The sequence below is a fragment of the Chiloscyllium plagiosum genome, unplaced genomic scaffold (genome assembly GCF_037043375.1).
Source record: "Chiloscyllium plagiosum isolate Xiang-an unplaced genomic scaffold, Cpla_swu_hap1 HiC_scaffold_8, whole genome shotgun sequence".
NCBI classification, from domain to species: domain Eukaryota; kingdom Metazoa; phylum Chordata; class Chondrichthyes; order Orectolobiformes; family Hemiscylliidae; genus Chiloscyllium; species Chiloscyllium plagiosum.
In genome coordinates, this window is record NW_028270146.1 from 55,117,339 (window position 1) to 55,144,036 (window position 26,698).

Consider the following 26,698-nt stretch of genomic DNA (forward strand, 5'->3'; position numbering starts at 1 on the left):
AGTTCCACAGGGATCAGTGCTGAGGCCTCAAGTACTAATTTAAGTCGATAGCTTGAATGAAGGGAATAAATATATGGTTGTTAAATTTGTCGATTACTCAAAGATAAGTCCTCGAGTAAGTTGTGAAGAGGATTAAAGTAGTCTGCAAAGTGATTATTAACAGATTAAGTGACTGGGCAAACATTTGACAGATAAAGTTTAATGTGGGAACATGTAAACTTGTCCATTTTGGCAGGAACATCAAGAAAGCAGCAATTGATTTAAATTAAAAGGGATTACAGAACTCCATGATATAGAAGGATTTGGATGTCCTCTAATGTAAGTCACAAAAATCTAGTTTGCATGCACAATGCGTGATTAAGTAGGCAAATGAATGCTGTTGCTTATTGCAAGGAGTTTAAAATAGGGATGTTTTGCTATACTTGTACATGGCTTTGGTGAGATTACATCTGAAGTATTGTGTACAGTTTTGGTCTCCTTAATTCAAAGCAGTACAATCTCTTCTGAAGGGTAAAATGGAGGACAGAAAGAAGGCCAACCTATAGAAATAGTTGGATATTAAACATCACTCAGCAGTTGCAGAAAATCTACAGTGAATGTGTGAGTTTAACATAAGGCAGACAGTACGACAGATCTCCCAGCAACTACAGTGCTTCTTATAGGCAACTAAGAACTTTAAACCTCAACAATAGTTATTGAGACATCATATGACACAGGACGCTTGCGCTTTCATTATTTTCCTGCTTTTCCTCCCTCTGTCATCCAGACAGCCCTCGACTGCACCACCTCTATTCCCAGTTCCACTGCTCTACACCCCCCCCCTCCAAATGCAATAAAGACAGAATTCTCCTTGTCCTTGCCTACCACCCCACCACTCTCTGCATCCAATGCATCATCCTTAAACTCTTCCACCAACTCCAAATAGACCACATCACCAAGAACATCTTCCCCTCTCCACCCCTCTTTGCCTTTTGCAAGGACAGTCCTTGGTTTGCGCTAATCTCCCTACCAACTCCATGGAATCACCAGGTACCTTCCCCGCAACCAGAAAAGATGCAAAACCTGCCGATACACCACCCCTCACCTCCATTCAGGGCCCCAAACAGACCTTTCAGGTGAGATAAAGGTTCACCTGCCTCTCTTCAACCTAGTTTACTGCATCAGGTGTTCCCGATGTGGTCTTCTCTACATCGGAGAGACCAAAAGTAAACTTAGGGAACGGTTCGCCGAGCATCTCAGCCAGGCCTGCAGGTGCCGACCAGATCTCCCAGTCATCACCTATTTTCCCACTCCCTTTCTGACATGACCATCCTTGGCCTCCTCCATTGCCCCAATGAACCAAACCACAAATTGGAGGAACAACACCTCATGTTCTGTTTGAGCCGCCTATAGCCTGGAGGACTCAACATTCAGTTATCCAATTTCAAATAACCTCCCTTTCCATCCCCTGGCTCCCTTCCCAACATCCCCACCCTTCCACCCTCCCAGTGATTCATTCCTCCCGTTGACCAACCAGGTCGTACCCTCTGCCCATCTTCACCTATCCCGACTTCACCACCCAGTTCCCCCCCCCCCGACGCCCTTTATCTGCAGGTCCCCCTACACCCACCCCCCAGTCCTGAAGAAGGGTTACACACGAAATATCGACTTCTCCACCTCCTGATGCTGCCTGGCTTGCTGTGTCCTTCCAGTCTCCTGACTGTCTACACTGTTTCATTATTAACAGCAGTACAAACAAGATACAGTTCATGGACTCAGCCATACCACCTCCAGCCACTAGAGGCTATACGGTTTGGAGGTAAGATATCTGTGTGGTCATATTTTCGTGCCCGAGAAGAGGCTCGTTGTCAAATGCGGCTGAAAGCTTCTCCCCGTCCGGCGGTGCTTGGTGCTGAGCGTCAACATGGCGGATCCGAGGGAGAAAGCGCTTCAGGATTACAGGAAAAAATTATTGGAGCACAAAGAGATCGACGGCCGCCTGAAAGAGCGTACGTTTCCCGAATGTTACTCATTGTTAGTGGGTTGGGGTGTGAACGCGATCTCCAGGTTTTGTGCGATCGAACAGTAACGGGGTCCGGTGCCGACTCGCTTTGTCATGCTGGGCAAAGCCGGGGCCGAGTGAATCGCAGCTTCATGTGCAGCCGGAGCGGGCTGCCCGTCTGCCGGCCTTCCCTCCAGTTCCCGGCACGTACACTGTGATTCATAATCTAAAGTGCGCAAGTGAAATGTGGGAAATTGTAATCCGGGATTCGGTGCGAACTGAATGGAGTTTGTTGTGCGCCCCATTGGAAGGAAGATGATCACAACCATCAGCGCCTAATGAACTGAAGCCATAAATTCAAATTCCATCCTGGGAATTCAAATTCAGTTCATTAAACAAATCCGGAATTAAAATTTATTGTCACTCATCTCCTGACTAATTGGATAGATATTGAGGGTATTTGGGAAATAAACTGAATCCAGAAGTGGTTTTGTATCTTAATCTTTCACACAGAGTGCAATTTTTAATAACATGGAAAGACGCTACTTAGTATCGTGCGTGTGCCAACCCTTTGCAAGCTATGAAAGTAGCCCTACCGTTCTGCATTTGCAGAATTCGGTTCAGGATAATTATCCTGAGGCAGTTTTTAACGCAACTTTCATCTTATTTATATTTTAATTCATTTTATAATGTTGCTTTAACTGTGTGGGACATTAACAAAGTTGAATGAAGTACTGACAGGATCTATAAAAGTTCCATGTTAAGAGGTCGCCCATTACTTGAAGAAATTGAAGTATATAGTTTGAAATAAAACACAAAATTAAACCGTTCCTCCCAATATTAATTCCATATTGTAGCCTGTGTCTATAACGAAAAAAGAAAATACTGGAAACAGACCAATAAGTAAATGTGAAGTGGAAAGCTAAGTTAATGATTTCTATTTTTGTTTAATTACTGGCAATATGGGAAATAGGAGCAGGAGTAGGCTATTTTTTCCGTCAAATGTAACAACCTCTTGTCTTGAGCATACTCCATGATTAAATTTCCACAACTTGCTAGAGAAGAACTATTCAAAAGATTCACCATCCTGAGTCAATTTTGGTATTGAGACTGTTTTCCCTGGCTTTGGGCTCTCAAGCTAGAGGAAGCTTTGTATCCACTCCTGCTCTGTCACATCCTGTGAGAATTTTGTAAGTTTAAATGAAATCACTTCTCATTCTTTAAAATGCTAAAGCACACAGACGTAATTTCTGCAGTCTCAGCTCTTGAGGCAAACTTGCCATCCCAAGATCAGTCTGGTAAACATCAGTATTTTTAGTTTGCTGTATAAATATGCTTTGTTGTTGGCAAAGTTTGTTTTGGGAAATTTCCTGAATGTAACACCAGAACAGGACAATTATACTATTTAGTACCGCTTTATACTTATAAATATTATCACAAAGAAAATAGTATTTAAATGAATTTATGGAAAAATGGTAGCTCACAAGATAACTTTCTTTGGTTATGAAATATTTCACAAGTTGTATTTAGTTTTGAAACTTCTCCTCAGTTTTTTGTGATCTTGTGCTTCACATAATTAAAAGGAAGCAGCAATTATTTTTAATAGCAAACTTGCAGCAGAATATTGTGCATAATGTTGAAATCAAATTTCTTTCAAAATCTTTGCTCACACCCTTTCTTCCTCACTGTGCAATTTAACTAATGTACAGCCCAATTAACGAACCTATGGCAGTGTGTTCTTGGTGGGTGGGATCACCTCTCCTGCTTGTGAGAAAATTCACACTCGTGAATAGATTTTGGGGAATATTTTCTGCTACCTCCATCAACTGCAGTTTTGTATATAAAGGGGAAACAAAGATTAAATACAAATCTCTAATTTGATAGACATTTAACCTGCACACTAATTGTAAGGGAAAAGTTTGTTATTTTTGACCAATCTGAAGTCTTGAGTATAATAAGTCTGTGCACTTGCCTGTGCACAATGTAGCACCATCTGACAATGTTTGTGGTGTCTCAAGTATGACAAATGTCACAAAGTATACTTTGCACTCTCTAAAACCAAGATTTCTGTACAGAGTGCTTGCATCCTCAAAATACGCACATAAACACAACAAACTATAAATAAAAACAAAGCGCTGGAAAAAACTCAGGATGTCTGGCAGCATATGTAGAGAGAAAACAACTAACAGTTCAGGTCCGGTGACCCTTTTTCCAGTTTCAAACAGGTAAAATTGAACACAAAAGTCAAATGATGCATTTAAAAATACAAGTGTGATCCTTTAGGAATAACATACAAATGTTTGAAGCTGTGTGAAATGTTTACAAAACACTAGTTAAACCTCAGTTGGCATACTGTTTGATTCTGGTTACCACACTTTAGGGAGGATGTCAAGGCCTTGGAGAGGTTACAGACAGATATTCTAAAATATTGTCAAGGATGAAGACTTTGGTTTATTTTTAATCTTTAATGGAATGTATGTTGCTGGCAAGAACTATATTTGTCCAACCCTAATTGCCCGTCTGAAAGTTATGATGGGTTGGTTTGGCATGCTTGGTGTTGTTAGGAAGTGTGTTCCATGTTTTTCACTCAGCAACAATGAAGGATGCCAAATAAACTTGTAAGATAGAATCATATGCAGCTTGGAGAACTAGTAGACATGATATGGTGCTTCCGTGTCTGCTGTCCTTGTCCAAGGTGGTAGAGGCCCAGAGGTTTGGGAGATGTTGTCAAGGTTGATGTGTTGCCATAGTTCATCTTTTATATGTATGACTGCATCAGTGGTGGAGGGAGTAAGTGTTTAAGGTGGTGATTGCGTTTCCAGTCAAGTGGGTTTTTTTTCCTGGATGTGTCAAGTCTCTGGAATATGATTAGATCTACTGTCATCAAGGCAAGTGTACAGCATTCCATCACACTCCTGATGTCTGCCTTTTTGATGGTGGGCATTCTTTGGGGAATTACTCACTGCAGTGTCTGACCTACCCTCATTGTCATGTAACATGGCTAATGTAGCCAAGCTTCTTGTCAGTGGTAACCACAGGATGTCAGTGGTTGTGGTTTCAATATTGGCCATGTCTTTGAATGTAAGGGATGCATGTTAATCCTCTTTTGTTGGAGATGGTTCTTGCCTGATATTTGGAGAGATTGGACGAGTTGAAGATGCTCTCCTTTGACCAGAGAGATTAAAGAAGATTTGTTAAAAATGTCCAAAATCATGAAGCATTTTGATAGTAACTCAAGACAATTTCCAGTAGCAAAATGGTTACTAATCAAAAGGTGAACATTTAAGGTGATTAGCAAAAAAAAATGAACAAGAGAAAACTTTTTTTTTTAAGTGGTTTGTGATTGGGCACGTGCTTAATAGTAACCTTCAATTGAGAATTGAGTCTATGGGAAAATATTATAGGGCAATGAAGGAAGAACAGAAGGTTGGAATTAACTGAATAGCTTTACCGAAGAGCCGACACAGGCACAAACAACATATTGCCTGCATGTATATTGTAAAAGAGAAACTGGAGGGCCTCCTTAATTAATTTATTAATTTTGTAAAATAAAAATTCAAACCCTTTGCTTCTTTATAGTAAGAGAACAGCTGAAAGAACTAACCAAGCAGTATGAAAAGTCTGAAAATGATCTCAAAGCTCTTCAGAGTGTGGGACAGGTAGGAGTTTGATTCTTTCAGCAAAAGATTGGTATTTTTCTACAGTTTCTGTTGAGTATGAATGATAATTTGTTTTTCTCAGATTGTCGGTGAAGTGCTGAAACAGCTTACAGAAGAGAAATGTAAGTATTGCATTTTAATTACTGGTGGCTACAATTCATCTTCACAGACTTTCATATCAAAGCATTTAAAATTATCTTTATTTCTATATAGTTATTGTGAAGGCGACAAATGGACCACGATACGTTGTTGGCTGTCGTCGGCAGGTAAAATATTAAAAATCATACAGAAGTGTTGTGTTTAAACCAGCTATTTTACCATAAATCTCTGGCTGCACGTTTTGTTTATATTTTAAAGGGGAAAGATTTGAGTTCCTAAATTGTCAGCTGGTACCTTAAAGCACATGGGTAAGATAGATAAAGAGAGTCTATAAGCAAGCTTCAAGCCAAAGATTCCCCAGTGATTCAGTGTCTATATTCCAATCAGCTGATGGTTTTGTTAGGGTGCCACAATTAGAGTTATAGAGTTGTACAGCATGGAAACCGACCCTTTGGTCCAACTCATCCGTGCTGACTAGATATTCTAAACCAATAAAGTCTTATTTGGTCCATTTCCTTCTCAACCATTCCTTTTCAAATAACCATCCAGATGCCTTTAAAAGGTTGTAATTGTGCCCTCTTGTGCACCTCTTCTAGCAGCTCATTCCATGCCCTCTGTGAAAATGATGCCCCTCAGGCCCCTTTTAAATCTTTTCCCTCTACTTTAAACCCATGCCCTCTAGTTTTGCACTCCTCTACCCTGGCAAAAAGACCTTGGCTATTCACTCTTTCTTTTTATAAGCTACTATAAGATCACCCCTCAGCCTCTGACACTCCAGGGGGAAGAAGCCTCCTCCTATTCAACCTCTCCCTATAGTTCAACCTCTCCAACCCTGGAAACATCCTTGTAGATGTTTTCTGAACTCCTTCAAGTTTAACAACATCTTTGCTACAGCAGGGAGACTAGAATGTCATGCAGTTTTCTATAAATGGCCTCATCAGTGTCCATGGTGCCCCAATTCCTATACTCAGTGCACTGACCAATGAAGGCAAGTGTGCCAAACGTCGCCTTCGCCACCATGTCTACTTGTGACTTCACTTTCAAGGGCCAATGCACTTGCACCCCTAGATCCGTATGATCAAGGCTTTCTGAGATGACCTTTCTCGCTGTCCAATTTTGGTGTCCTTTGCAAATTACTAACTATCCCTCTTATATTTGCATCCAATTTGTTTAAATAAATCACAAAAAGTGGTGGACCCCGCACTGCTCCTTGTAACACATTCCTGGTCACAGGCCTCCAGTCCAAAAAGCAAATCTCTACCGCCAGCCTCTGTCTCCTATATTCAAGACAATTTTGTATTTAACTGGCTATCTCTGCCTGAATTCCTTGTGATCTAACCTTGATAACCAGTCTACTGTGCGGAACCTTGTCGAATGCTTTGCTGAAGTTCATACAGACAACATCTCCTGCTCTGCCTCCTTCAGTCTTCTTTGTCACTTCTTCCAGAAACTCAGTCAAGTTAGTGAGGATGATTTCCCACACACAGAAATATGTTGACTATCCCTAATCAGTGATTACCTTCCCAATTGTAAATTGTATCCTTCAGAATCTCCTCCAATGACTTAGCCATCACTGATGTAAGGCTCACCAGTCTATAGTTCCCTAGCTTTTCTTTACCATCTATCTTAAATAATGGCACCGCATTAGCCACCTTCCAGTCTTCTGGCACCTCACCTGTTGCAAGGCCCCCAGCAATTTCTTCCCTAGCTTCTCACAAAGTTCTGGAATACACTTGATCAGGTCCCAGGAATTTATCTTCCTTTATGCATTTTAAGACCACCTCTTCTGTAATAGTTATCAGCATTTCTGATGTAGAGACAGGATATCATTCATTACTCATTAAGAAACTTGAGATGCCACCCTAATCATTGTAGGGAGACTAGATTTTGGCAAATGATTGCACTTGGCTATGAAAATGTAGCAAAAAGTAATTCGGCTATACCTTTTAACAGACAATAAATGAATCTTGTCAGACCCTGTACAAGCTGAATTACCAACAGATTTATTTATGAGAGAAATATTTTGCAATGTCAGTAACAATTTGTCAAGAATGAACCAGTCAATGAGAGTTAAAGACAAACCATTAAATTGAATTCTTCTTGTGGTTGCAGACTTTTCCAATTGTAGGCAATTAACATTTTAGGTAATAGTATCCAGACAACAATTGATCCCAATTGTTTTGGAAATATATGCACATCACTAACTATGTAACCAATATGATACCTCAGTGTTCATTGTTAGCACTATTTTATAACACCCTTCCTTCTCTATGTAGTGTTTGCATTGCAAAACCAGCCTGCTAGACAAAATTCTGGTGAATTTCTAGTACAATCTGCACCCTTTCACGTACAACCATATCCTTTCTATAGTCTGGCAACCAAAAGTGCATACAATACTCCAGCTGTGGCATAACTCACATTGTACACTCAATTATAACTTCTCTGCTGTTGTAGAAAATGCCTTGATGAATAAAGCTATGCATCCCATACGTCTTAACCATCTTATTCAGTTGTCCTGTTGCCTTCAAGGATTAGTGAACATGCACGTTAAGGTCCCTCTGGTCCTCTGTACTTCCTAAGGTCCTACCATTCATTATGTACTCCTTTGCCATTTAGTCCTCAAAATGAATCACCTCTCGTTTTTTGGATTAAATTCCATTTATTATTGTTCTGTATTGTCATGTAGTTTAAAGCTTTCTTCTTTGCTTGAAAATCGATGGTGTGGTAAATAGCGATCAGAAAAATGTACTCATCAAACATCCTACAATTGTCTAGACCATTAATGTACACTACGAACAGTAAGGGACCCAGACCAAATCTGGCGGTTTCCAGTCATGAAAACAGTCTTTGACTATCTCCCTCTACCCCCACCACTCAGCAAAATAGATCGAAAATTATTTAAAGTATCCTGGACACACATAGTAGCATGCGGGTACAGCAGGTAAATAGGGAGGCTAATGGAATGTTGGCCCTTATTTCAATAGGGTTGCAGTTTAAGAATAAGAAGAGTCTTGTTGCAGCTGTACATGGTGCTAATGAGACTGCACCTGAAGTACTATGAGCAGTTTTGGTCTCCTTATTTAAGGAAAGATACCATTGGATGCAGTTCAGTGAATGATCCCTAGTATAGAGGAAATGTCTTCTGAGCAAAGGCTTCTGAGTTCTGAAGAATGGTCATTGTACCCAAAAATGTGACTCCTTTCTCTCCACACACGTTGCTAGACCTGCTGAGTTTCTGCAGCTACTTCTGTTTTGTTTCATATTTCCAGCATCCACAGTTTCTTGTTTTTTTTTTTAAACAGGCTGGAATTCTACTTGAGTTTAGAAGAATGAGAGTGATCTCATTGAAACATAGGATTCTGAAGAGGTGTGATAGGTTAAGTGCTAGAAAGATGTTTTGCCTCAAGGGCAAGTCTAGGATGAGAGGCACAGTTTCAGAATAATTTGATGCCAATTTGAGACTGAAATAATGAGGAATTTCTTCTCAGGATTGAGTGTCTTTGGAACCCATTTGCCACAGAGAGCTCTGGGGGCATAGTGCTTATTTAAGGCTGACATAGATTCTTGATCAGTATGGGAGTTGAGGGTTATGGGAAAATTGCAGGAAAGTGGATGTGAGAAATGTTAGGTCAATCAGATCGTCTTGAATGGCAGAGCAGGCTCACAGGGCTGAACGGCCTACAGCTGTGCGTATTATGGTTTTCTTGGGCTTTTAGTTTCTTGACTGTTCTCCCATGTTAGACCTTTTCAATGGCCTTATAGACTACATCCTTTATGTTACCCTTATCCACACATCTAGTCACCACCTCAAGAAACTCAGTAAAACCTGTCAGAAATGATCTCCCTTGATGAAGCCATACCAGTTATATTTGATTAATCCTTGTCTCTGCAAGTGGAGAGTAATTCTGTCCCTTAGAACTTTTTCCAACAGTTTCCCCACCACTGATGTTAAAGTGGTGCCCAGTCATCTTGATTCTGATTAATTATTGAATTAGACATTTGTGGACATTGTCAAAAGAATTTCTTGTTTTATTGTTTCTTCTGTGCCACCTTTTCACAAAAACTATGCTAAATGAATATATTGCCTAACTTTCCTCATCAATTGCTCCTTCAGCTGTCTGGGCCCCACTCAATGGAATTTCTTCTTAAATGTATTCACATCTGCGTCCCCTCAGGATTCTCCTATAAAATCTACCTCTTTGGCAAGCTTTTAGTCACCTGCCCAATCTTGATTTGTGGATGGATGTTAAAACTTGTGTGATAATGTCCTGAAATATCTTGGGACATTTTACAGTGGTTAACACTGCTGTCTCACAGCACCAGGGTCCCAGGTTCGATTCCAGCCTCTGGCTACTGTCTGTGTGGAGTTTGCACATTCTCCCCGTGTCTGTGGGTTTCCTCCGGGTGCTCCGGTTTCCTCCCACAGTCCAAAGATGTGCAGATCAGGTGAATTGGCCATGCTAAATTGCCCGTAGTGTTAGGTGCATTAGTCAGAGGAAAATGGGACTGGGTGGGTTACTCTTCGGAGGGTTGGTGTGGACTTATTGGGCCGAAGGGCCTGTTTCCACACTGTAGGGAATCTAATCTAATCTAATCTAATCTAATCTAACATTTTTCCCAAAAAGTTACACATCTGCCTCCAGGAGCTATCTCTCAATGCTGACAAGTACTGCAAGATGCTGTACATGCATGATCATAAATCAAAGTAAAATGTGCAGGCCACTCATGACACAAAATTTAAAGGAAACTTTAGATTTAAATACAAGTTGATATTGCATCAGACCTACTTCCCCTTATATATGTTTGATTGGCTTTCAATCTAACTGAAATGTTTCTTGAAATTTATTAATGTACTGGCTAATACATTAAATTATCTAATCATCTTCTCCTTCAGGGTGTCTGTGCAAAGTTATTTTGTATGTAAAATAGTGTGTATGTTCTCTATTTGACAACTGTTTCAACCCTATTCTTGCACAAATGTTAAAGAAAACTCTACATTTGTGCTGTACAACCATTGACCTGTCCTCTGTTTAAAAGTTTAATTGTCTTCTCAGATAAAAGTTTAAGCCTTGAGCGTAATGGAGGTAAAAATACTTTGTGTTGTAACCAAATATTACCTAGACATATTAGTGTTGTGGACTGTACACAATGGAAGTAGTCCTTGTAAAATTCCAGTAATCATTTGGTTTGAATATTTGTCCAGAGCGTAGTGTGTGCCAGATTTGTTGTTTTAAAGTTAAAAATCTGTATGATGTGATCGCCTGCTAAAACTGATAAACATTATCATTCGGATTTCTGATGTGATGTGCTGAACTAAACACTGGGATGACTGAGAAAGATGAACAACCAAGACTGCAGAACAAATTGTTCTGCTTCTTTGATGTTCAGTTGTAGAAATACAGCTAAGATGATGGCTATCTATTAAAAATGTGGTCGTACACAAGATATTTTAGAATGAAGTATCCCTTTGGGACAAACTATTACAATATATCATAGAATCATAGATTAGTGCAACACAGGAGGCCAGTAGGTCCATTAAGTCTGTTAACATTTTTAAAGAGCAATCCAGTTACCCATCTCCCCAGACCTTTCCCTATATCCTTGACGTTTTTCCTCCAAGTATTCATTCAAATTCCTTTTGAATCTGTATTCTCAACCCTATCACACAATACATTCCAAACTCTGACCACTTTTCTCATCATGTTATGACACTACTCTTGTTTCAATTGCATTAATTTTGTGCCTTCTGGATGTAGACTCCTATGGCTGTTGTAAATAGTTTCTGTATTTTCTAGATTGAAACACTTCATGATTGTCAAATTCCCTTTGGCCTTCTGTGTTCTGAGGAGAATAAGCATTTATAATTATTGTGATGCAGAAGGCACTATCATATTTTTATGAGCAACACAAACTGTTTTGTATCATTTATATCCCATGATGTTTCACAGTTCCATAATCAGATTACTTTAACAATTGAAGAAGGAAGATGAATTATTTTCAACACTAATAGTGTAAGGAAAAATGTTGTTACTCAGCTTTTTTAAAAAAAAATCAAAAAGAAGCCACAAACCTGCTTTTAAGAAAAATTGTGTTTTCTGATTTTTTTTTTGTTTAATAAATACAGCTTGAAAAAAGCAAGTTGAAACCTGGTACTAGAGTTGCCCTGGATATGACAACTCTGACTATAATGAGGTAAGTGTTGTAAGCCTTTTATTCAGTAATAAAAAAAATAAGCTCAATGAGGCTGCATTGTAATTTAAAATATCAACAATGAGGGTCTCACATTACAGCCTGATGGATTGAAGCTATTCCTGCTTTAGTCCACCCACAATTCTGAATATGTTTTGTTGTTTGAAATGCCTAGATACTTGAAATTAGATGAATCGTTCCAAAATAATGGAATTCCTGTTGCGTGCTTTTATTTTAAGCAGAAAGGTATTCTACTGCAGATTATTAAGGAACTTCTCTGTATTTATGAATATAAAAAAGCTTTCTTGCTACAGTGAAGAATGGAACATTTTCAATGCAATCTACTTGTGTAATAGGTATTTGCCAAGAGAGGTGGATCCTTTGGTGTATAATATGTCTCATGAAGATCCAGGAAATGTTACTTACTCTGAAATTGGTGGATTAGCTGAACAAATTAGGGAATTACGAGAGGTCTGTATGCTAAACTTGTTGCATTAAGATAAATACTTAATTGTTCTATGAAATGGGTTATAACTTGTAATTCTTCTGTTTGGTTTAACATGAAGTTGTTTTGTGTTTGCAGGTTATTGAGCTACCACTTACAAACCCAGAATTGTTTCAACGTGTAGGAATCATTCCACCAAAAGGTTGCTTACTCTATGGACCACCAGGTAAAACAAACTACTCTGGTGTGTTTTCATTAAATTACTTTTGACTAATTAGAAATTGATCCTGTTCACTCTACTGTATTAAACTGAAAAAGTATATACTGTGAAACATTTAAAGAACGTTACCACCTTTGCTACTAGAAAAGGTTATTCTTGGTTGAGTCAAACTTGGTGGTGAATTTCTTTTAGAGAAGGTCTTGCAAAGTGAGCCAATGTACTTCTTTTTATTATTGAATTTGCCTTTACATGTGTCTAGATGTAAGAATATTCACTGACCTTTTGCAGTTGATTCATGCAATTTATTCCACAATATAAGTTATTGTGTGGACACCCCTCACCAAAGAACATGATATAAAAAGAGCACCATATAATTCTGTAGTCCTCCTATTCACATGTCAAGTTCTGCGTATCTCTGAAAGGAGGAAAGATATTGGAAGATTAGTATTTCATGCCCAGTAGACCAATTAAGAGAAGGGCCACAGAGGTCGAATGTTTGACAAGCTGCAATTAGGCTGAGAACTGGTGTGCCACAGAACAACAGAGTCCATAATCCATTCTTCTTTTATCATAGCAAAAAAATGTAAATTGGTAAAGCATATGCTTCTCTTTGTTAAACATATTCTGTTATTAATGAGATACAAAGGAACAGAATGTCAATGTATGATTTTTTTAAAAATCTTTTTCAGGTACAGGAAAAACACTCTTAGCAAGGGCTGTTGCTAGTCAGTTAGACTGCAACTTCTTAAAGGTACTTCAAAAAAACCTAAACTACTGATCTCTCTTGAACTAAATACAGTATAACAATGAATGTTGGCAAGAATAGTTCAGTCATTCCTGAAATGTAAAATCTTGCAACTTTTTAATAGGTTGTTTCCAGCTCCATCGTTGATAAATACATTGGTGAAAGTGCTCGTTTAATCAGAGAGATGTTCAACTATGCCAGGGATCATCAACCATGCATTATTTTTATGGACGAGATTGATGCTATCGGTAAGCTTGTCTGTCTCTGCTATCTACATTTGAGGCATTAATTTTTAGCAAGATTTACAGTTTAATCTTGATTTTCTTTAAAATCAATCCAAATTTTGATGCAACAATCATCTTTCTTGATTCCACCAGCCAAAGAACCTAAAAGCTTTTCTTTTTAAACTTTTCAAATGCAGTAAAACCTATTGCAATAATGTTCTTTTGCAGGTGGTCGCCGTTTCTCTGAAGGCACCTCAGCTGATAGAGAGATTCAGAGAACTCTTATGGAGGTATGGACAGTATATTTGTGATGTAAAGTCTGAGAGTCATTGTGGCAGGTTTCAAAATACGTGGGCATGAGTTTGCCCCGGAGAGCTACCAAAAATCTTGGGTAAATTCAAAGACTGGGGCAAGCAATAAAAAGTAAAGTTGGCCCTGTGAACATTAAATGACAGAACATTTGAGTAACCACTCTTCTAATCACAAGCTGGTTCTGGCTTTGTTGTATGGTTTCAAACCATTTTCTGCCCCTTATTTAGGTGTGTGTAGAAGTCAGTTGAAGAAAACTTTGCCATCTTGCCGATGTTTTCTGTACTAGTCTTGTGCAGTATGGAGAAAATCCATTCTATTTTGTGACTTTAGTTTAATTTGGAGTGATAATTATTGAGGATAGTTGTGGTTCTCCTTCTGAGAATCCAAATACCCAATATGTCAACATAAATACAGAATCTTGTATTACTCTGGTTACGTCACTGAATAAAGAATTTGGTAAAAGTGAAATACGAACCCGTGAAAATCAAAATGAAACCCTAAAAATCAAAATGTTGAACTTGAAAATCTGAAAGTGCCTTTTATAAAAGTATTATTTTGACCCTCATTTACGGTGTCCTTTTAAATAACCCTTCATTTGTACTGGAGCGGTACAAAGCGATGCTTACTTCCTAAGTGTTTACTTCTGTTCTTATCCTTCCTCAGTCTGGTAACTTTTAATCTGCCAACTGTGTTTCATAATGAGGTACTTTTTCTCCCCTGGAGACATTTTTCTATGTTCGAGACTGAGTGAATATTTCCAGCCTTCTTTTAACACAGTGAATTTGGTCTTTCTATTCTGACTGCAAGCTTTCACCTGCGATCCTGTGCAGCGAACCTCTGAGACAGTCACCTCAAAGTTGCTTTCTACATTCCAGACTCTGCCAGATTACTTTTGTCTGTCTTTTCAGAAATGACTTATACCCTTCCCATATCACACTCTTAACTCCACGGCAACATGAATTATATAGGTCTTGAGTTCAGGTATGGAGTAGATATCCTTGAGAACCTAAAACATGCTCATCTCGGAGGGAAATGAAGTTTGATGTGCAGCTGTTTACAACCTGATGGTATTAACATTTTTAATGGAACATTGGAGACTTGGTCTATCAACTGTTGGCACACAGGCTGCTGCTATTATCTCCGAGCATAGATGCCTTGCAGCACCTTTTTAATAAAACAGTGTGGTCCTCCTTTGATTCCTGCTTACAACAACTAGAGTCTGGGCTACCTTGAAATATTGTGAGGGGTCCAACCTGATCCATATCAGACTGGCGGCTCGTCCATGATTTTTGGTTCCATATTGGGATTAGGAGTTGTTGGACCTAAAGGCAGCAAGTGGTAGGTGTTGGTGACTTTTGTTCTGGTGTTGAATTTGGTTGGTTTAAACCATGCTTGGGATAGCAATGGCTCTTTCAGTCACCAAGACTTTTCTAGGGGTGGAAGAAGTGACCTTAGAGGTTTTACAAAAGGTGATTAAGGCCAAGCTGCTGGAATTAGCAGACAAGCTGCAGTTGGAGCTGTCTTCTTCCATGAGGAAAGAAGAGGTAATTACAACAGTAGCTCAGCATTTAAATTTGCTGAAAATGCCATCAAAATCTTTGGAGATGGCTAGAATTCAATTGAAAATGAGGCAAAAGACAAGGAATTATGATTAAAAGCAGAAGAGAGTAAAAAAAAAAGAGATTGAACTTCAGAAATTGTCACTTTGACAGGAGTTCAAAAATTTACTTTCTGAAGTAGGGAGAACTTGTGGAAGAGCAGAGTGTTAAAACGGCAAGATTAGCAGCTGAAATGGCTGATGATTGAGTTGGACAATAAAGCAGAGTTTGGCTTCCGGAATCAATTTCAATCCGTAAGGGATAGAAAATGGGGAAACGAGAAATCTTCACGTGGAAAGGGAAAGGTAGATCTCTGTGGAGATCCTAAGAATAACTTACAGGGTGAAAAGGAAACCCTTGATGGGGACAGAGAAGTTAAAAAGCTCTGGTGTTTTCACTGCACTACAGTAGGCCACATAAAATCACAGTGTTGGTGGGTGAGGAGAAACATTGGGAAACTAGATCTAGGAAAACAGGATAAGCCAGTGAATTTTGTTGGAGTGGTAACACAAAGCACAGTGGAGGCTAGAAAGCTGCAGTAGAATGTACAACCTGGTTGGAGGTTGTTTAAGGAGGAAGTGCCAGATCTTCTTCAACTTTACCTTTGCAGGTATATGGTTTATTCGCATAGGCCAAGTTCAGCAGGTAAACAACATTAAGAGACATAGGATCCTTTCAGTCTGTGATGCTGAAAGATAAGGTATTTACTTATGAAGGACTATTGCCAGAAAAGTTACTAGTAACGGGAATTTGCGATGAGACAAAAAGCACTCATTTATGTAAAGTGAGGCTAGAGAGTCCAGTGAAGAGTGGAGAATTTGTGTTAGGAGTACTGAACAAACTCTCAACTTCATGAATATAATTTGTCCTTGATAATGATATAGCTGATTCTCTAATAGGGATGCTGCCTACTGTGGTTGAAAAGCCAGTGGAAACTCAGGCAACTGAAATATTGCAGGACACACATCCTGGGATTTTTCCTGACAATGTGGTAATGAGGTCATAAAGTCACCAATTGAAATAACAGGAGAGATCAAAGAATACAGATAGAAAGTTGAAGTGGAATTAGCAGAGACCCTATTTGATCAGATGTTTGGCACAAACCGGGACCTGTTATTTGGGGCAGCACGGTGGCTCAGTGGTTAGCACTGCTACCTCACAGCGCCATGGATCTGTGCTTGACTCCTGCCTCGGGCGACTGTCTGTGTGGAGTTTGCACATTCTCCCCGTGTCTGCGTAGGTTTCGTCCGGGTGCTCCGGTTTCCTCCCACAATCCACAGATGTGCAGGTCAGTTGAATTGGCAATGCTAAATTGCCCATGGTGTTAGGTACGTGAGTCAGGGTAAACATGGGTCTGAGTATGTTGCTCTTCGGATGGTCGGTGTAGACTTGTTAGGCTGAAAGGCCTATCTCCATACTGTAAGGAATCTAATCTAATCTAAAAAAAGATGATGCAGACATCTTTAGCTCAGATAAATTAACTGAGTTACCAGAAAGTTGAAAACTTAAAGCAATTGTATCAAAAGGCATACACAGAAAAGGAATCTGAATGTATCGCTGAATATTATTACCTTAAATGTGATGTCTTCATGAGGAAATGGAGACCATCACACATTCAGGCAGATGAGAAATGGGCAGAAGTTCATCAAATCGTATTGCCAATGGGGTATAGGAAGGAGGTGTTGCGAGTGGCACATGAGCTACCACTTAGGGGTCATTTAGGGGTGAGGAAAACACAAACTAAAATACAGAAACATTTTTACAGGCCTGGACTGCACAAGGATGTATTGACTTTTGCCAGACATATCATACCTGTCAGGTAATTGGAAAACCACAGGCAATGATAAAACCCACACCTTAAGATCTATTCCTGCATTTAAGAAACCTTTCACAAGAGCCATGATTGATTGTGTATATCCCCTACCTCAAACAAAAATAATGGATGTGTCGGCTAGATTTCTAGAGGCCGTCCCATTATGCAATATCACCACTAAAAGGATCCACTAGATACGGACTACCGACAGAGAGAAAATCACATCAAGAGTCAAACTTCACGTCAAAATTATTCAAGGAAGTTATGGACAGCTTGGGAATAAAACAATTCAAATCTACTGCATACCATCCAGAATTGCAGGGACCGCTAGAAAGTTGGCATCAGACATTAAAGACCATGTTGAGGGCTTATAGTCAAGACAATCCAGATGATTGCTGTTTGCAATCAGAGATGCACCAAATGAATCTATCAAATTCAGTCCATTTAAATTAGTTTTTGGGTATGAAGTGAGAGGACCATTAAAAGTGATTAAGGAGAAATTGGTAAGTCAGAATTACTTCCAGTGATAGATAAACCTTTAAAAGCTAGGTTTAGTGGACCTTATCAAGTTGAAAGGAAATTAAGGTGAGCTACTTGATAGGGACTTCAGACAGAAAAAAATCTGTGTGTCATGTGAATATGCTCAAAAGGTATTTTGGCAGGGAAGGGAAGCAATAGGAGAATGTGTTATTGACAACACAGAGGGAAGAACCAAGTTCAGAGGATTCTGAACTGGACATTCCTAAAATTAACGTGGACAATGAGGATGTCAAAAATTGGGATAAATTGAGTTACCTTCCAGAGGAAAATTGAAATAACCTGAAAGAGTTATTACTATCATATGGAGGGAATGAGTGGAAATCAGCTGGGAGGTACTAACCTAATTGTGCATGATATAGGTATAGGAGCTGCAATAGGCATCCTTATAGGCATAACCCTCTAAAGTTGGCGCAGGTTCAGTGGAGATTGAATGCAGTCCCAGACGGCATAATTGAAGTAAGTGATAGTGACTGCAGCTCACCCATGGTAATGATAAAGCCAAAGCTTTGCTAAAGTCAGATGGTACCCAACGGTTATGTGTGGATTATCGCAAACTCAGTGCAGTTACAAAGACTGATGCACATCCAGTTCCAGGTTTGGAAGACTGTGTTGAGAAGGTGGGACAAGCAACTTATATTTCTAAATTGGACTTGCTCAGGTGATACTGACCGGTACCTTTGTCAGAAAGAGCAAAGGCAATTTCAGCTTTCATAAAGCTGTATCAGTTTAAAGTCATGCCATTTGGCGTGAATAGTACGCCAGCCACATTCCAGAGACTAACCAATAAGGTCATTGCCAGATTACACAGCTGTGTTATACATATATATCAATGACCTGGTCATTTTTAGTCACACATTGAAGGGACATTTACAACATTTATCAGACTTGTGCGATCAACTTCGGAAGGCAAGCTTGGTGATAAACGTGGCTAAAAGTGAATTTGCCAAAGCCCAAGTCACCTTCCTGGCCATGTTATTGGACACCGGCAAATGCACCCCTCGGGATACAAAAACAAAGGTAATTTGGGAATTTCCCATACCATCGACAAAAAGAGCAGTACTATGGTTCCTGGAATTGAATAGATTTTTTTCGAAAACTTGTATCAAATTTAAGCAGTGTGGCTGCTCCACTCACTGAATTGCTAAAGAAAGGCAAGACGTTTCAGTGGACAGCAGACTGTCAGAAGGCATTTGACAGCCTGAAAGGTGTGTTAACTACTGCCCCGGTATTAGCCACACCTAATTACGCAAAGCCATTCAAGGTGGCTGCCAATACAAGTGATGTGCGTGTTGGTGCTGTGCTCCTGCAAGAAGATGACGAGAAGTTAGAAAGATCTATTGGGTATTTCTCCAGGAGGTTGAACGTTCATCAGCAGAAATATTTGACAGTTGAGAAGGAGAATTTGAGCTTGATGTTGGCATTGCAACATTTCAGCGTTTTTGTTACCAGTAACATATCCAAGACAATCATATACACTGATCATAACCTATTGAAGTTTGTGGAGAAATTTTAAGGACAAAAATGTCAGACTGTTTAGAAAACTTGTTGTTACAGCCATTCAATTTGGAAATTGTACGTGTAGCAGAACAAGAAAACATGATTGCTGACGCCTTGTCAAGACTTGAATGAGGAACAGGTGTTCGGTGGCAGGAGTAAAACATATAGCTGTGCATGTTTTAGTCATTGACATTACATAGTCAATGTAATGTATACATGTGATTTAAAGTACTAACAAAAACTTTTAAAGCGTTTTAAAATGAAGCCATTTTTGGATATTGATGGTTTTTTTTTTAAAAGAGGAAGCTGTGACAAAACTGCTCCTTTATCAAGGTTATGCAGTCCTTGGTTTTTTTTTCAGAGAGTTTGTAAACTACACAGACTCCAAAAAGTCTGGGGGGGGGTTGAAGGGTTTTAGGGCTAATTTGATAATAGCTAACAGATCAAGTTTTTTTAAAAAGTTGTACAATAAAAGGGGTGTGGCCATTTCTCTCAGCTCAGCTTTACTCTGGTTTGTATCTTGTTTTAGCAGAGTAGTGGAAAGGCTGCTGGACCCACAGAAGCAGGTCCAGGCTGGTACTCTATCTCTCGGACTTCTATCCTGTAAAAATTTGTTGTTGACTTTACCTTTTGTGCCAGGGTGTTTATGGGAATTTGGTATTTGGAACATCGTCATTAAGTTGGGATGATCTATTGGGTTTTTGGAGAGGTTAAGTTATTCAGTGTTCTGTTTTCATGAAGTCATTTTGTAAATAAATTCTGTTTTGTTCTAAAATAAATGGCTTAACCAGCTCATTCTCCTGGAATACCCACTTTACACCTGCTTAAAACAACTAGCAAAGTTAGGGTCTGGGCTATCTTCTTGAAATGTTTTGATGGGTCTGGTCTTGTCCATAACAAACGTTTCAAACGATTATGCTGCACTAAATGGTAAGAGGTTAATATGGTACAGTTCTTTTTTTAAATTTTGTCTCCAATCTGACAACTAATTACTGTTTTGTGAATCTCATTTGGAATGGAACATTTCCATTTAAGGAAAGCTGACCTGAGAGGTTGTTATTGTGGAACTGTACCTACAGAAAGACTTACATTGCATATCAAGATCCAAGGGAGAGATTTTGCCATTCGTATTATGTCAGTTTGCAATTTATTTAATTGAATCCTTGAAATGTGAATCATGTGTCTACTGTACAAAGTTATAACCTTCATATGTGAGGTCACAGTCTTAACATGACATGAGTTTTTCATGAGCTAAAAATACTTCATTCATTGAAAGTAGTAATCATTTTACATGAGGTACAAAGTCAGTTTTATACTGTCGCATGAATGAGTGACATTTATCCATGTACTAGTCCATATTTGCCTTGAGACTAAGTGTTTGTCTGCCTGCCTTCATGTTCATAACCGAACTGCATTCCTTTGTAGCTATTGAATCAAATGGATGGCTTTGATACTCTTCATCGAGTTAAAATGATAATGGCTACAAACAGACCAGATACATTGGATCCTGCTTTGTTGCGTCCTGGCAGACTTGATAGGAAGATTCGTAAGTATGGCTGTTGTAGTTGAGATTGGTTTTCAAAAAAAGTATGTCCAATTGAAATTTCGCAAGACAATACAACTAAATATTCTTAACATTTCTAGACATCGAGCTTCCAAATGAGCAAGCAAGACTGGATATTCTGAAGATCCATGCTGGTCCCATCACAAAGCATGGGGAAATAGGTATGTTAAGATCCTCCACCTTTCTATTTTTACCAATTAACATCTGTTGCTTTTCTGAGTATGTCTTATGGCTTAGTAAAAGTTTTAATGATGAAACCTCCATTCTGTCGTTGTATGATGGAGCTTGCTAAGACTCCAGTATACTACAGAATTCAATGTTGTCAAAAACTTGTGCATATTATGATGAGCTGCAAGGCCTGTTTCTGTGCTGTATGACTACGATATTAGTACATTTTGCATTGCAGATGTTTTAAAATCTGTTCAATATGAAAATTAAGAATTTTAGTAGTAAACTAAATTTTTTAAAATTATGCTGGTAGTTAATGGGATTAAGCACAATGTATGGTTAGATAAATGTGCTCTGCATTACTGTTCATTAGAATCATAAAAGAATTGTGGTGATCCTGATGGTAAAGTCAGATCCCAGAATGAAATCTGACTTGATATATTTTATTTTGTTTCTTTAAAATTAACATGGCAAACTTTTGTTAAAATGTTCAAGGCTACAGATGTTTTTTAAACAATAAACAGTTTTATTCAACAAAAGAAATTAAACAAAACCAAGCCAGGCTATTGAAATATAATATAGTTTAAAAGATTTCAAAACATGACCAAATAAAATCCCCAACACATCATGTTACAGATGCTCAAAACTGCAGAGAAATTTTACTTTCCTATCAAATCTGTTTAGTTGTTACTTAACTGCTTCTCAGTTCCAGTTTTGTGAGCTGTGAAGCCTTTTCCTTGAATATTCATACAATCAAGAGTTTAGACTTTCACAGTCTTAATAATCTGCGGGATTCCAACCAAACAATCCTGGTCAGCAGTTTTGCAGAGTACACTCTTCCACTGAAGTAATTTATTCCCTAAACTGCTCTTAACAATCCCCTTCTCCTGGGAGAAACTACACTCACATCTGACTTCAATCAGGTCCTTTTCAAAATGCCAAGTTCTCCAATCTCTGGGTTTTTCTAAGCTAAGATCAATACTTGATTATCCAAAACCAAAAAGAAGCCAATGACTTTTTAATGTTTTGTCATTAAACCCCATAATATAAGTAAACTTGCATTGACAGTACAGGAGGCCTTGTCGTCATCTCTGTGACATATGCAGGTTTAAAATCATGATTCTGGTATATCTCATGTTAACTATTAAGCACCTTAACAGAAATTACCCTTTTGATGGGTAATTAATTGTGATATTGTTTTACATGGTGATATAACTGCAACTTCCATTACCAACATGAGTGGCACTAAAAATCCAAGGCGGAGAAGAGTTGAGGAAATAGCAGAGAAGGGAGGATTGGCACAGGATTGTTTTGACTCTCCTGTTGATTTTCTATAGTATTATTCAAAGAAAAACAGGGAGTTGATAAAATTCCTTGCCAGTGTTCATTTCTCAACAAAAATACCATAACACGTTATCTGGTTTATTGCGATTCTTATCTTTTGAGACCATATTTTATGTATTTAACAAGAACAGTAGTTAGAATTTTTTTAAGAGCATTGGCTACAAAAGTACAATGTACACCATTCCTATTTTTCCTGATTTTTAAATAATGAGCAATAAAGTAATTCATCTGTGATGTTACTTGAAATATAAGCTGTGCATCTGCCCTGGTGTTTTACCAGTGAATCCCACTCCTTGCCAGGTTCTGATAGCTAGTTTCAATTAAAAAGTTAAAACTGAATATATGGAACTTATATGTGAAGATTAAAGAAAAGCAATACTTTTGCATGCTATTTATTAGATTCTACAGTGCCAGGCTCTTGTCTTCGTTGACTTTTTTCGTTTTTTCATCTTCAGTATTTCACATCTGTTACAATGTTTACACATCCGAAGGACATCAACCCCATCTGCTCTTTTATTGGTTAGTTACATGCAGAGCTTCAAAGTAGATCCACAGGTTTCAGATACAGTATATTTAGGGAAAATAATTAGCAGTTGTCAGTTATCATGCAAGTTGCTGCACGCTGTGGACCTGATGGAAATAATAAAATGGCTGTGACCGTACTTTTTAATCATTAAATCTGTTTGCGCAAGTACTTTATACTATAGGAACCTGTTTTCATTGTCCTGCATTTTTACTATGTTAAGAAGCACAGTATAATAAATGACTTAATCCAAAAAAAGACAGTTTAGTATCCGAAGGAACGTTTTGTTTCTTTTATGTAATCAAAGTAACGATAAAAAGTATCTTCCACTTTTATTCCTTAAGGTTTCAACATGCATTCTGAAGGTAGCAATGAAACAATGCAGGGTAAAGTTCTATCTATCATGAATGGGTGTAACATACTTAAGTGGAGTTCTAAATAGTCAGAGATTGCAGAGCTCTGGGATGCAAAAGGATCTGGGTATTCTTGTGTATAAATTTTAAATGGTATGTATGTAGGTACGGCAATTAGGAAAGCTAATAAAATGTTATCATTTATCACAAAGAAATTGAATAGAGAAATAGGGAAATTTAACCAGGTATTAGTGAGACTGCATCTGGAGAGTTGTGCCATTGTATTTAAGGAAGGACGGAAGTAAATACACTGGAGATAGTTCAGATAAGGTTGACTAGACCATTAGCTAGAATGAGGGTATTTGTCTTATGAGGGAAAGTTGGATAGTCTAGGCTTGTATATACTGAAGTTTAGGAAATTTGAAGTGACTTAATTGAAACAGACAAGACCTTGAAGGGTCTTGACATGGCAGATATGGAGAGGATGTTTCCTCTTCTTGGAGAATCTTAAACTTGGGATCATTTTTAAACATCAGAGATCACCCATTTAGAATAGGTGAATTGTTTTCGCTTAAAGGACCATGAGTCTTTGAAACACTCTTTCTGGAAAGATGGTGGAAGCAGAGTCCTTGAATATTTCTATGGCAGAGTTAAATAAAGTCTTGTTAAGCAAGGGTGACAAGTTTTCAGAGATAGATAGGAATGTAAATTTGAGGTGACAATCTTAAGATCATGATTTTATTAAATGGAGGAGTAAGCTTGTGGGATGAAGCCTTTTACTGGTGCTCCTAAATTGCATATTAACTACATAGACCTTCTTTAAATAAAACAAAGTTCTGATGAAGAGTCACCAGGCTTGAAATGTTAACTCTGCTTTCTCTCTGTGGATGCTGCCAGACCTGCTGAGTTTGTCCAGCAATTTTTGTTTTTGATTCAGATCATTCTTTAAATACGTAGCAGTATTAGGAGATTTAGTAAGAGAGTATTGCTACAATTCAACAAAAGTATTGCTAATGGATAATGGCTGAATGTTATGCATCATGGCTGCTGTATTTGCTTCCAACCATCTTCCAATTTATGGGAGTGGCTAAAGGAGAGGGGGAGGTGGAGGTGGAGGTGTTGGGGTTAGGGGCCTCCATTAGTGTCCACCTAAGTGCCTTTTCCCATGAACACTGTTTTACCCTTTAAAAAGTCTGGGCCTGCCAACTGTCTTACCTTTAATCCAGCTTCCGTAGCCTCCCCTTCTCCAAAGGCTGACTATAATACCTGCAGTGACCACTACTTTAGCACTGCAGAACTGCTGACCAATCTTGCTATGGGTGAGAGTTGCATCCCAGATGTGGGCACAAACCATGCCTAACACCATGCAGAGTGGAAAAATGCTTGAGGTAGGGGAACATAGTATGCTATAAAGTCCGCAGTGAGAACGATATCAAATACTGCCTGTCCAGCATCAAACAAAGGAAGAAAACATTTATAACACAATTTTAATGGTGACTTTATTTACCTTTTTATAAATTGATTCATATCATTAATTTTTTTCAAGCTAAAGCACTTCTTTGGTTAATTTTACAGATTATGAAGCGGTTGTCAAGCTGTCAGATGGATTTAATGGTGCAGATTTGAGAAATGTCTGCACTGAAGCAGGTATGTTTGAAAGTAATTTAAACTTTTGCCATTGGAATATATTTACCATTTATTACATACTTCTTTTGGTATGCTGTAAAGAACAATCTTAAATGATTATTCTGAAAAGGAAATGCTAAGATGTCATTTTTTTAAGCCATTTTGAAACATTTTTGTAATCTTATGAGTTGAAAGTAAATATGTATTTTAAACTTTTCTTGTTCAGGTATGTTTGCAATCCGTGCTGATCGTGACTATGTTATCCAAGAGGACTTTATGAAGGCTGTTCGCAAAGTTGCTGACTCGAAGAAGCTAGAATCCAAGCTTGACTATAAACCTGTATAAAATAACCCACCTTTTTAATCTTAATTGTACAGTTTAAAAGGGTTTAAAAGCATACAAACCTTAAAAGGGAGAGGAATATGTCGGTGGCTCTATACTGTAATTCATTACAAGTGTATGTTAATATGCTGCAGACTGTAGGTGACCACTAACTTTCATGTTCTGCTGCATTATATACGTACTGACTTTTTCTAAGGCCACGGTTTGGCTGCTAGAAAAAATATTCTGTTGAAAATAATTTTAAAAAGCAAATGTTAGCACAGAGACAGGTCTGTCTTAACAGTGTAATGCATTCTCTTGTATACAAATGACACTTAAAGCCTTTGTGGTGTGACGGTCAAAATACAGATTTATAGGTTTTTGATGAATTTGATTCATTTTCCCCAGGCCTCAATAAAATTTAAATTTACAAGAATTTGACCAGCTATTTGTTGAATACTTATGTAACACTTACAGATCTCCTGTGGCATTTTCATGGTGAATCAGAAGTTTTGAAAAAGTGTATTTTATTATCATTAACCAAGGACATTGATTTATCAACATTAGAAACAGACCTCTGGGAACAGGATCTAGGATATGGTATGGCAGGGTGGAGAATTAGACATGGTGCTACAGAATTTCTGAGATGTGCTCGTAGAAGTACTTAGACCACTTGCCCTTTAGTGTACTGTTTATATGTTAATCAACTTGTATAATATTTAATAGAAATAAGTTTCCAAAAGAAATATAAAAGATTCTCACTTCATAATTACTCAGTTTCTAGGCTTTTGTACAGAAAGATTTCATTTCGCCTCATCACTTATTCTGAAGAGAATGTGTTTTAGCTGAATATGTGTAAGCAAAATAGAAATGAGTAACTATGAAAGAAAGATAAACAATTCTTTTCTGTGAATAAAGAAATTATGATCATAAGTGATAGTGATCATAGGTGTTTTCTCTTTGCACAGTTTTTAAATATACAACAGCATTAAATAAATATAATCAGTTGTATGAAATTAAACTTTGACAATTAAATTTCTGTTACATTGAAGTCTTAGACACCAGCAAATTTTCATAGGGTGAGAGGGCTTGTCCTTCTACCTGTCAGCATTTGCTGATGCACACCTTTTGCAGTCAGAGACTCAGTTAAGTGTATAAATTCAAAATGCACACAATCAAAAGATCTGACTAATTGTTGAGGATGAAAAATGTCAGTAATGCTCAGGTCTTTACGATTGGTGAAGCTTTGAAGTAAAAGTTTATTTTTCAAAAACATTAAAAAGTCATTCAATAAGTATTATCATAGATTTTCTTTAAAGCTTTTTGTAAATCTTAATTCAAAATATCTAATTCAATGTGTTTGAACCATATTTCCCAATAGAAATACTTTATTTTAATTATACCTGATATGAAAGATAAAAATTGGCACAAACTGGTTGTATGAACATATGAAATAGGAATGGAATTCAGTTCTTCG

General features: G+C 38.1%; 1 protein-coding gene across 1 annotated transcript; it reads left to right on the forward strand.

Moving 5' to 3' along the window:
• Positions 1–1,843: 1,843 nt before the first annotated feature.
• Positions 1,844–26,154, forward strand: psmc6 (proteasome 26S subunit, ATPase 6). Its single transcript, XM_043697658.2, has 14 exons — positions 1,844–1,988; positions 5,561–5,640; positions 5,723–5,762; positions 5,854–5,906; positions 11,864–11,931; positions 12,285–12,399; positions 12,512–12,599; positions 13,283–13,344; positions 13,463–13,586; positions 13,791–13,852; positions 20,748–20,868; positions 20,967–21,047; positions 24,850–24,921; positions 25,127–26,154. Exons 1-14 carry the CDS (start codon positions 1,904–1,906, stop codon positions 25,243–25,245), a joined length of 1,170 nt encoding a protein of 389 aa, XP_043553593.1. The 5' UTR covers positions 1,844–1,903; the 3' UTR covers positions 25,246–26,154.
• The last annotated feature ends 544 nt before the right edge of the window (positions 26,155–26,698 follow it).